Source organism: Typopeltis vanoorti, chromosome 7 (assembly GCF_054136105.1).
Source record: "Typopeltis vanoorti isolate ZY-2024b chromosome 7, IOZ_Tvanoo_1.0, whole genome shotgun sequence".
In the NCBI taxonomy this organism is placed as follows: Eukaryota; Metazoa; Arthropoda; class Arachnida; order Uropygi; family Thelyphonidae; genus Typopeltis; species Typopeltis vanoorti.
This window is the reverse complement of record NC_143555.1, coordinates 17,299,478-17,312,227: the sequence shown is the minus strand read 5'-3', so window position 1 is coordinate 17,312,227 and position 12,750 is coordinate 17,299,478. Positions and strand designations below refer to the sequence as shown.

At 35.2% G+C, this 12,750-nt stretch overlaps 1 protein-coding gene across 6 annotated transcripts in view; it reads left to right on the top strand.

Annotated features, from left to right (window-relative positions):
• rasp (protein-cysteine N-palmitoyltransferase Rasp) overlaps positions 1-12,750 on the top strand; it is a 265,799-nt gene that overhangs the window by 173,192 nt on the left and 79,857 nt on the right. For all 6 annotated transcript variants that reach the window (XM_090395697.1, XM_090395698.1, XM_090395695.1 and 3 more), the window contains one exon: positions 2,963-3,178. In XM_090395697.1, the coding sequence (XP_090251823.1) occupies positions 2,963-3,178 (216 nt within the window). The remainder of the gene's footprint in view (positions 1-2,962; positions 3,179-12,750) is intronic.

The following is a 12,750-nucleotide window of genomic DNA, read 5'->3' as shown; positions in this document are numbered from 1 at the left end:
TGCAGATAAGGAGGTGGCCGCAAATGATCCAGAGATCTTGAAGAAAATTGTGAAAGAAGATGGCTATTGTGATTAACAAATATTTAATGTTGATGAAACCGGACTTTTTTGCCTTCCAAGACTTTTCTGACCAAATCAGAGAAATCTCAGCCTGTTTATAAAGACACAAAGTCGAATGAAATTACTGCTAGCAATATGCGAGCTGTTTGGAAGCAAATTGTGCAAATGATTTTAGAGTCTTTTCAAATGAATCTAAGTTAATTAAATCTCATTCTGAGAAAATGAATGATTTTGCCCTGCTAAATTTAGATGTACAGCAGGAAGACCCTGAAGAATATGAAGAAAATTTAATCACTAAAGCCCAAAGAGATTTCGCAGAAAAAATTTGAAAATAGTTTTTGTGCAATCGAAGTTTTTAAGCAGCAATGCTTAGAGGCTGATCCTGATGAACAAAGAAGCAGTGAAATTTGCAGAACTAGTAGAATAGGCAATAGGGCTATACCATCAGTTGTATGGGAAAAAAAAAAAACAGAATGCCTGCCAAACTACTTTAACTTATTTCTTTATTAAGAAGTAGAATAATAAATTTATATTCTGAATATTTTTAATTGTCTTTTAGCTTCATGATTTTCCTTTAACTAGACTTTGAGATAAACCTAATTCTTTTATAAAAAAATTAAGACATTTGAAAAACAAAAAAAAGAAATTTGAGGAATGAATTATACTTTTTTCATAGGTTATTATATTCAATTAGTGCATTTTCGATTAATGCACCTGTTTTAAAGAATGCATTAAGCACATTAATTGAGGGATTGCTGTAGCTATATGTTGCCTGTCAAATCCTTCCCAATATCATTAATGTACAGATTGAATAAGAGTTGAACAAGGACTGATCCTTGTGATACAGCACTAGTTACCTTAAATCTTGCAGACTCATATTCTCTGTATACCACTATTTGATATTTGTCATTCAGCCAATAGGCGTGAAGGAAGGAAATGAGGAAGGATGTACATTCCATGAAGATAAACGTGTTAATTAATAATAAAATTGAATTAGTATGTTGATCGCAATTTGTTTTGGAAAACTGGATTTAAGATGAAGTGAGGTATTTAATCTGATTAAATTTTAATAATGAAATGAAAAAAAGTCCTTTGATGCACTGGAAAGGTGTATCAGGAGATGCAAGTAGCAGTCCCAAGCATTTGACTCTTATACTTCTAGTTCTTCTCTCACTTCTCTGCCTCTTTCTAATTATCAGTCAGTTGGTGGCAGTTCACAGTGTCCTGTATTATTAACTGTAAGCTGACCTGAACACTCTTTTATCACCTGTGCTGATATCCCATGAGTCCCAGCAGATATTAATGGGTACAATAGAAAGTGGAGGAATCATGGTTGCCAATTCACTAGAGCAGTGACAATGGAAGTACCTGTAGAATAGACATAATGCTGAAACACTATTCCTGTGAGATAGAGACTTGAATGAATCTCTTCAGAACACATGCAATTTATAGACAAAAAATACTGTTGGTGGTGGTGATGATGATGGGTAGTAGATAGGTAATAATAGTAGTGTTGTAGAAGAATTAATAGGGTAATATGAAGATCGATGTTTACGTCACTTGTTGCAGATAATCTTTTAGCTTGGATGTCAGAGTACTGCATAGTTTGTTGAATGAGTAGGATGAGTGGAGTTCTATTGTCAGCGAAGCTGCAGATATGATTTGTGGTGATTGCAAGTAGGTAATTTATGAACAAGAGAATTTCCATATGTTTATTTATTCTTATAAAGAAATGACATACAAATGTAAGTTTCTATGGTTTAGCAGTTCTGTGGGAAGTTTTTGGTATCAAGACCACATTGTGATGTAAATAAAGAGTTTAAATAAAAATATACAATTAAAACCCAACAAGTTTCATAAGTTGTAAGACTTACATCATCAAGGGTACTGATACATAAATGTTTTACACAACAAAAGGCTATTAACTTTCATTTCAGACAAATTAGGAAGACTGAAACCATGTTAGAAATAATTACTTTTAATTTCCAAATGTTTTGACCATATTAAGGTTGAACACCAAAGGAAAAGAAAAGACTATTAACAATTAATTACACATATTAGATGTTTTTGTAACTTCACAACTTGTGAAGTCAATGTGGTCTAGCTGTGAAGTTATCAAAAACACCTAATGTATGTAATTAATTGTTAAGAGACTTTTGTTCTGTAAAATTTTTATGTAGGTCTCATGACTTACGAAACCTGTCAGGTTTTAATTGCTTATTTTTATTAAACACTTTATTTATATCATAATATGGTCTCAATACCAAAAACTTCCCACAAAGAAATGACATGTTTTTGACAAGTAGTTACAACTACTAAATATAGTTGGCAACTATAAGGGGGGGGGGTACTGAAAAGTTCTGATAAACACCTAGAACAAAAGTGATATTAAAGCAGCTGATATAACCACAAGAAAGAACATGTATTTTCTTTCTTGTGTAATATATAATATTAATAATAATTTGTAATAATAATGTGTAAGTTATATGATTGTACCTCAATTACTTCATGGTGATTATCATAACTTTTCAGCATACCCTTGTACATTTAGTAGTTGTAACCACTAAATGTCTAAATGTGACACCTCGTAGAATGAGTATAGCAGAAACCAAAATGTATCGATAAAGTACAAATAATGAGTAAGTCACTTTCTAATTAATAAATAAATGGTTTCTTCTTTTATTTAAATTAAGGGGATATTAAATCCCACATGTGGGATTTAATATCCCCTTAATTTAAATAATGTTTATATCGCCGAAATGAAGCCTATTGGCTCTTTATATTTAAGTGGTTTCTTCTTATTTAAAAATGTTAAGACCAATTTTATAATGAAAATACCTTTATCTGCAGTTTGTCAGATATCAAGTTTTCAGTTTTAAATTTTATTAATTTTTATTTCTAGGAAAACCTTGTGGTTGGTGAATTGGAGGGCTTTTTAGCTGAGGTTGGTGTAGCATGGTTAAATGTTAGATGTTTGAGTTTTGCTCTAGACAGAATTAATGATAATGTTTACTCTCACTGGAACCAGAAAGATATAATTCACATAATAGCATATTGTTTTTACTTACCAGTTTTTTTCACTGGGCCAATTCTAACATATACGCTGTTTCTTAATCAGGTAATATTTATTATGAATTACTTTTTACATTACTGAAGAAATCATATGTAGTTAAAGTAACAAAAATTAAATTTATTTTATGAACAGCAACATGATTATTTCCGTTTTTGTACTGAATGTGAGATGATGTTGGTCTGTTTGGTGTTAACAACATTATTTGTTAACACCAAACAGATTCTTATTTATTGTATTATTTTTATTCTTTCTTTTTTTCAGAAAGCATAACTCTATGTAAGCAGCCTCATATATATATGAAGAATTACCCAATATTTTCTCTCTACCCAGCTGAATAATATGTAATGCTACTATTAAATAATAGGTGATGGGTGTCAGTTTTATTTTTGTGGGGAGAAAACCACAAAATTGGTTTTTAATGCTAGGAGTGGAAAAGAAAATTATATCTGTTGTTTGGTCTGAAATGTTTGGATCATGAGAAATGAAGCATTAGTCACACCATGGATGCCAGTAGGTCATCCTTGTCTTTATATAATGTTATGAGAGAGAATTATGAATGGGAAAAAGTTGCATCCAGTTAGCCATAACTTGAGTGCCATTTCAAAAGCAGATAAGTTTGGCCCTTTCAAAATCTGACTTGGATTGGTTGATTTTTTTTGCAGTTGGCATAAGCTTCAGTGTAGTTTGAGTGTGATGTTAAAGTTTTGCTTTCCAGCCATTTGTGATATGCTGGTTTTTTTTTTTTTTTTCTTTGATGTTTGGACACATTTATTGGAGAACTGAGATTGTATAGTTTCGGGAACTTTGGGTTGAAAGAGAGATAAAACTTTTCATTCCAGTGAAGATAATTTCTATTTACTTGGTTTGAGATGTTTGAATCATGAGAAATGAAGCATTAGTCATACTGTGGAAAGAAGAAGTAAATTTGCAAAAGTCATCCCATTTGGCATCCTTGTAATGAAACTGACCAAGAGCAGTGACCACAGCAATGAATACCAAACTCTCACCAGTATGCTAGCATAGTGATGAGAGTTTGGTATTCTTGTAGATGGACAGATAGTCCATCTACCCCATGCTGTCCATTTACTTGTGTATGTTAGCTACTGTTGTTCTCAATATCAGTGACTATAATTGAAAAATGAATGTGCTACTCAAAAACTACACTACTTATAAACCACTAGATTATGATCCCACCAATTCTCAGAAAAAAAGACATTAAAAAGGCTTCTAAAAATGTCAGATCATGGCCTCCAGTTCACTATAAAAAAAATAACAAATAACAATAGCCTGCCTTTTTTAGATACTCTAATCACACATCTTCCCAATAGCACCCTTTCTCAGTTTACAGAAAAGCCATACACATACTTTCTGTTCATACCTCATCTCAACAATATGGTATAATTAAAATCCTTGTCATCAGAGCCTACAACCTCTGTTCCAACCAAGCTTCTCTCACACCTGAACTCTCTTTTATTTGCCAAATTTTCCTCTCCAATGGGTACAATGCCAAAAAGATTATAGTTCCACCAATTTCTCACATCCCTCTCAAAATAGTGATTGCAATAATGTTATTACTATTCTTTATATCCATGGTCCCTCAGCAAAAATAGCAAGAACTTTAAAAAAATATAATTTCTGCACTGCTTTTAGACCTAATTTAAAGATATCTGCCCTGATTCACTCTCCTAAATATCCACTTCTTCCCCTATCCAGTTGTTTTCAAGGTTCCTTGTTCTTGCAGATTATCTTATTATGTTCAAACTGGGAATCTGTCTAGATTAATATAAGAAATAACATCTGTTGCCACAACTTTGATCAGTCAGGTCTAGCTGACAATGCCTTGGATACTTTGCACAGAATTAGATGGGGAAAAAAAAAATTACTGTACTTCATCACACCAAGTACAAACTTGAAATACTTTTTTTTAGAATCATCAGCAGATTTAAAAGAGAGAGATATTGGAAGCCATAAGAGTCAGGGATGCCAGTGAGAAAAGGATAAATGAATCTGTTCAGAGTGTCATGTATGGAGATTTGATAATTTTGGATGTGCAGAGTAGAGTGCCATAGGAGTGTTGCTAGGGTAATATGAGAGAGAGCAGCAATGGCAGTGAAAAGGGAGTGAAAGTGTGTAGGTGATGATAGTAATGGTTGGAACAAATGTCCTCACAGGTACCATGAATTGTGTAGTATGAGATTTAAGGTTGATGTTAGATAGAGTGCAGCAGAAATGCGTCTTACATAATGTAGTGAGAGTATTGCCCCGGTATGATAATATGGAGTGGAGGAGAACAGCAGTGATGACAAATGAGATGATAAGATGATTGTGAGAATGTGCAGGAAAAGAGGTCTGGAATATGTGGATGCGTGAAGTATATTTGAGGATAAAGAAATCTGTATGCAAGAGATGGATTATGTTGTGTCCTCTCAGGGTGGAGAATGTCAGTTTAAATAACACTAATGGCTTTGACAGCATATGGTGTGAGGCAGATGTTTATAACACAAAATATTTAATGGGATATTGCTATAGATCAGAGAAATATACAGAACATCACTGTAGATGGTGATGAACAGGAAATGTTTAGGCCAGTTAGTTTGGCAAGTGCAAAGTGAGTGATCATTATGGGAACTTCAACAATAGTGATATAAACTGGGCAGAGGAAACAGCATGTAGTAATAAAGGAACTGAATTTTTGAATTTCTTGAGGGACAGCTGTCTTAGGCAGCATGTGGTTCAGGGAACATGAGGATCAAGAGTTTTGGATTTGGCATCAGAGGATCTGGTAGTGACTGAGATGACATACTTGCCCTCATTGGTAGGAGTGATCGTGTAGTCCTGACTTAGAGGATGAATAGTCATGTGGAGATATCAAAACAGAAGGAAGTTATGTGGAATTGTAAAGCAGGCAACTATCATAGACTTAGAAACCAGCTTGTAGCAGTACAATGGATGAAAGAATTTGAAGGAAGAGAGGGTCATTAGTTCATGGGAGATATTTAAGAAAAAAGTGTTGACAGAAATGACAACTTGAGTAAAAAAATAAAACAACTTCAAGTCAAATGATTTGATGGCAAAAGGAATAAAAGAGGAATTGTAGAAGAAAAATAAATTATGCAAGGCATATAAAGGGAGAGGTGGGAAGCCATTGCTTGAGTAATATAGGGCTCAGGCTAGGAAAGTGACTAGTATTGTAAGGAAAGAAAAATTATAATATGAGAGACTGGCACTGCAATCCAAGGAGAATTCCATGGAGTTTTTTTGCTATGTGGCAAGTAGGAGGAAAAATGATAGTGGACAGATTATTTTGCTGGGTGGAAATGAGAATTGAGTGACCAAAGCAGATGACATAGTTGAGCTACTTTTACTTTATAGGGATGATCACTTTATAGAATGTTCCATCCTTGTACTACAGGCTTTAATTCTAGAAGGATAATGAGTGGTGAAGTGTTAGAAGTAAATGAAGAGGATTTATTCCAAATACTGAGTAAGCTAAAGGTCAATAAGGCAGGGGAACTGGATGGAATTTCATCACGTGTTTTAAGGGATTGTGCTATGGAACTGACTCTGCCATTAAATTGGCTGCTTAATGAAAGTCTTGCAATTGGGTAGATTCCGGTAGAGCGGAAGGATGGTGTGGAAGGAGTGGAAGATAGCATAAGGGTGATGGTAGAATATAGGTATCAAACTGTTGGCCTGTTTGTATTTCTTCTGTAGTTGTTAAAATACTTGAGAAATTGGTAAGAACTCATATACAGAATTCGGCAGATGAGGGTAATATTATTTATGGAAAGCCAGCATGGATTTGTTAAAAGGCGCTTTTGTTTAGTAATCTGGTTACTTTTTATAATAGAGTAACAAAAACAGTGGATCAGGGTAAGGCATACACTGTCATTTTTTTTTGGGGGGGGGGGTTTCCAAGGCATTTGACAGGATGTCACACGACAAGTTCATTTTTAAGTTGCATCATATGTGTTTGGATATCAGGTTAGTGGAATGGATTGGTGACTGGCTCTCTGATAGATATCAGAGAGATGTATATGGAAGGGGGGAGCAGTATCAGGGAGTAAGAAGGCTACAAGTGGAGTTTCACAGGTTTTAGTACTGGGATCATTGCTGTTTAATCTTTATGTCATAATATTGTTACAGGACTACAGGGAGATTTTCAGTTGTTTGCAGATGATGCGAAGCTTGGGAGAGTAATTAGGAATTGTGTTGATGTTTTGGCTCTTAAAGAGGATTTATATAAGTTGGGAAAGTGGGCAAATGAATAGGGATGTCAGTTTTATGCAATTAAATATAAGGTTTTAAAATTTGGGATCCACAATGGAATGCTTCATACTCACTTGGCAGAGTTATACTGTAAGAAGTAGAGGAAGCAGGGATCTTGGAGTGATTGTTGATAAATGTGTGAAGTTTAGAGCACATGTTGCAAAGGTCATGAAGACATCTAAGAGAATTGCTGCAATGTTGAGGAGAACATTGACCATGAAAGATAAATGTATGCTGGTCCCATTGTGTAAAGCTTTGATCTGACCAATTCTGGATTTCTGTGCTCAGATCTGATCACCAGAATTTGAAAAGGATGAAGTAACCTTCAAGAGGGTTCAGAGACAGATAACAAAAAACCTCCTTTTGCAACATTCAGGGATAATGTTAATATGATAATAACTCTTCAACACTAAAATGTCTTTTTCATATCTCCCTTTGCTTTCTATCCACCAAATTGAAATGACTGTACACTGTTGATTGTGAGGATAGACTGAGGGCATGTGGATTTCAGTTTGTACAGGACTGTACGCCGTTGATTATGAGGATAGACTGAGGGCATGTGGATTTCAGTTTGGTGCATAGACAGCAAAGGGGGGGGGGGGTGATGATTGAGACATTTTAGCTGTTGAAGGGTTATTATCATATTAACACTGAGAAGATTTTTCATATGGTAGAAGGAGGAAGTGGAGCAAGGACAATGGGTCATCCCTGGATGTTGCAAAAGGAAGTTGTGAGTAAAAGGGTAAGAAGTAAGTTTTTTGCATTGAAAGTCATGGGAGCATGGAATGCATTGCCTTAGAAGGGAGAGTGAGTGAGCAGATTGTGGATGATTTTATGGAGTGGTATGACAGGCTTTGTATTGATCAGTGTTGACCTCCTGCAATAAGGCCTGTGATTGTATGTAGGTCAGGAAAATAATAATAATAAAATCATCCTAATCTAAATTAATATGGTTGTGTTAAAGTTCCCAAGATTTGGGAAACTTTAATTCTTAGTCCTCCTATCCAACAGCTAAGGCTAGTCAACAGCACTCATAGAGGGGGTGCTTTTGTACTTTAGGCTTAAAAAACAGTCTTATTTCTTTCACTTATGTTTTTGTGTGCGTTTGAGTGCATTATTACAATTTTAATATTGTATTCCTGAAGATGTCTCTCTGATTTAACTTGTCTTTAATTGTTTTTCTGTGCTGTTATTTATTCAGTTAAACTTAATTATGTGTGAGAAGAATCATTCCAATCAAACTTGACACACCGAGAATTCAGTTATGATGAATTTAACTTACAAATGTAGGATTGCTATGGTATTAAAAGAGAATTTATGCTACTGAGATAAAGAGCCAAAAGGCTTCACTTTGGCGAGGTAAATTTATTCAAATTAAGTGGATATTGAATCCAACATTATTTCTTAGCCGAATAAGAAACTCAAAGATAGAAAATCTAAGCGTTTCATGCCAAATATAGAAAACTATAAAAGTTCAGTGAGTCTAAGCATAAGCCAACACCTGGGACATGCTGGGGCAACTCGTAGTAAAGGTGGAGTATGCTCCGATCACTGTCCTTAGTATTTTCCCATAATGTAAAACACAACTCCTAGGAGATGTATGTTGTTATACATTATGGGGAAAGGTCACTACCCAGACCGGTTTTGACCTTTTTTGAGGTCTCATCAGTGAGTAGGTAGATCCAGATGTAAATACTGAGGTTGCAATAATGCAGAGCTTATTTCTTTACTGTATGAGTCGCCAAAAAAAAAACCAATATCTCCTAGGAGTTGTGTTTTACATTATGGGAAAATACTAAGGAAAGTGAACAGAGCTTACTCCACCTTTACTATGAGTTGCCCCAACATGTACCAGATGTTGGTTTACCCTTGGACTCGCCGAACTTTTATAGTTTTCTATATTCAGCATGAAACTCTTAGATTTTCTATCTTTGAGTTTCTTATTCGGCTAAGAAATAATGTTGGATTCAATATCCACTTAATTTGAATAAATTTACCTTGCAGAAGTGAAGCCTATTTGCTCTTTATCTCAGTAATTTAGTAGTGTACCTTTTGGGGACCTGTACAGTAAAGAAATAAGCTCTGCACTACTGCAACCTCAGTATTTACATCTGGGTCTACCTACTCACTGATGAGACTTCAAAAAAGGTCAAAACCTGTCTGGCTAGTGACCTTCCCCCATAATGTATAACAACATCTCCTAGGAGTTGTGTTTTACATTATGGGAAAATACTAAGGACAGTGATAGGCGCTTACTCCACCATTTATTACAAGTTGCCCCAGCATGGTGTTGGTGTTGGCTTACTCTTGGACTCGTCGAACTTTTATAGTTCTCTATATTCGGCATGAAACTCTTAGATTTTCTATCTTTTCTGAGTTTCTTATGCGGCTAAAGAAATAATGTTGGATTCAATATCCACTTAATTTGAGAATTTATGCTCTAATTAGGGTTCCGCCTGGTCTTTAATGAGAACCAGCTGTTCAGAACAACTGTCAGGTCAGTGAAACTTAGTTTAAGCACTAATAAAAGGCAAACATACCAGCTCCTGGTCAGAGTTTGTCTTTTAAGTAGTGTATACTAAAACAACTGCAATGCATATATTCTCATAAATGCTCTGGTAAAAATTAAAAATACATTTGGCTATAAAATATTGTTGGATGCATTATTTCTTCTATTTGGCATAAATATCTTATTTATGCCAAATTGAAGCCTTTTGACTCTATATTTGACACTCCTCTTCACTCATACAATTACTGTGAAGTATTTGCATGAGTGATTTGCATTAAGCAGTAATTCTGACATTGTACCTGGAAATAACTTCTCATCTTGATAATCAGGTCATAATTTCATACAAGTTTAATCCAGAGTGGAGTGCCCTCCCCTTAGCCATTCATAACTTAATTCCCTTTGGCAGTACAACAGCACCAAATGGGAAAATCTCCAAGACTTTTACTTCTCCGTTTTGCGATCTGGCCAGTTTGGAAGGAATTGTTTAGAAAGATAATGATAACATGAACTTAATCATGTAGTACTGTCATAGTATTGTGTACATCCATTGAATGTACATATCAGGAATTTGATGATAATGTAGCCATTGTAGAGAATAAAATCGAATTATTTAATTTAATAAGTATTTCATGAAGATATTATTGAATGATTAATGGACCATATGTATTATATGAGATGTTAAGTTAATAAGTAAAGAGATTTCCGAACATATCACCATATGTATGTGGAATTGCTCCAGGACCTCTTTGGCATGTTTGCTTAATGTCTTTCAACAGAAAAGATTTAAAAAAAAAACATTTGAAGAAGTAAAATAACACCGCTCTGTTAACTGAATCTTCAAATTACAGACTAGTTTGTATATCTGAAGTGATGGTTAAGGTGGAATGTTGAAAACGTTAGAGAAGGCTGATATCCAGGGTAAAATTGATATTGATAGGAATAGGATTCTCCTTAGTGTGAAGAGTCATTATACGAGAGTGGTCTGCAAAGTTCTCGGCCTAACAATGAAAAAATAAATTTAAAATTTCAGAATTATTTTTATTTTTCAACATAATCTCCCTTAAAACTAATACATTTATTCCAGTGATGCTCCAATGCCATTATCCCATCCCTGTAGTGGTTCTCAGTAAGATCTGCAAAATACTCCTCTACAGCTGCAATTACCTCTTGATTTGAAGAAAAATGCTGACCAGTGAGGAAGTGTTTTAGTTTTGGGAAGAGATAGAAGTCAGAGGGAGCCAAATCTGGGAAATAGGGTGGATGTTCAAACAATTCATAGTGCAGATCCCTTAATTTTCCCATTGCCAAAACACTTTTGTGGGCAGGTGCATGGTCATGATGAAAGATGATTTTTTCCTTCTGCAAACTGCATCTTTTCTCATGAATTTTTTCGTCTAGTCTGGTTAAATTATCAGAATAATATTCCCAAGTTATTGTTTTACCCTTTTCAATCTAATTAATAAACAAAATGCCTTTAGTATCCCAAAACACCAATGCCATGATCTTTCCTGTTGATGAAACCGACTTTGTTTTCTTTGGTGCTGAACAACTGGCTTCTGTCCATTCTTTTGACTGCCGTTTGGATTCTGGTGTGTAATGGTGAATCCAAGTCTCATCCATAGTAATAAACAATGCACAAAATCAGTTTTATTCTTGTTAAAATGCTCCAATCACTGTTCAGAGATTTTCATGTGAGTGCGTTTTTGAACTGTTGTGAGCAAGCGTGGCACCCATCTTGCACAAAGCTTTTTCATTTACAATTCTTCATGCAAAATATATCCTACACGTTCTTTTGAAATGCCTATAGTCTCAGCAATTTCATGCACTTTCACTCGCCAGTCATCCAATACCATATCGTGCACTTGATCAATGACCAGCCCATTTCTTAATTGTCGGAAATGAAGGAGAAGAGTGCCCATAAACTTTTATGAACTGCAAATGAATTTCTTTTGGCATTAAACCTTCTTTTATAAAGAATTTTATAACTGCACAAAACTCAATTTTATCCATTTCAAGGGATACAGACAACGCTTTGGTTCAGATAGCTGTATAAAATAAGCTACTTGATAGAATGACTTGCAATTTCACATGGATGCTTATGACAGATGTACTAACTTAGAAAAAAAAAAACTCTTGCCGATAGTGTTTCCATTTATGGTCGAGGCCGAGAACTTTTCAGACCGCCCTCGTAAGTATGCTAAGGAAAGTCATGTTTTAGCATAACCTAATATAAACATATCAGATACATGAACTGAAAACAGATGCTGTGAAAAGTAGGAGTGCATATACGTTGATAATAAATAATTTCGTGTGATGATACTGCGTTCCCCCTTTTTATGGGAGTTCACGGTACCATCTAGTCCTCCCCCCCCAATTTTATCCGGGCTCTGGAACCGGCACAGGCTGACGAATCAGCCCTATAGCTGGGTCAGTATTCCTGACTGTAATCCATGCGTCCTCAGACTGGTTTGCCTGCTTGCAGGATGAAAAACACCAGATAAACTGGAGGAAAAAACCCTAATGTCCACGCCCAAGACCGGCTAACTTGGCTATGGCTGAGGAAGATCCTTAAGCTCCTCACGTCATTGACGGGAATCAAACCTAGGACACTCCTTCCCCAGGCATATGATTGCGAAGCGCAAAGCCACTAGGCTAACTGCACGGACATATACATTGATGCATAGACTTGATTGATTGATTATCATGTGACAGGCTTGTAATTATAAGACCAGTGTATTTCAGTAACTGGTATCATCAGGATATTTCTACATCGATTTGTAAAAGTATAGTTTTTTTTTGTAAAGGCAGCAGCATCTTTATATAGAAATACACATTTCAT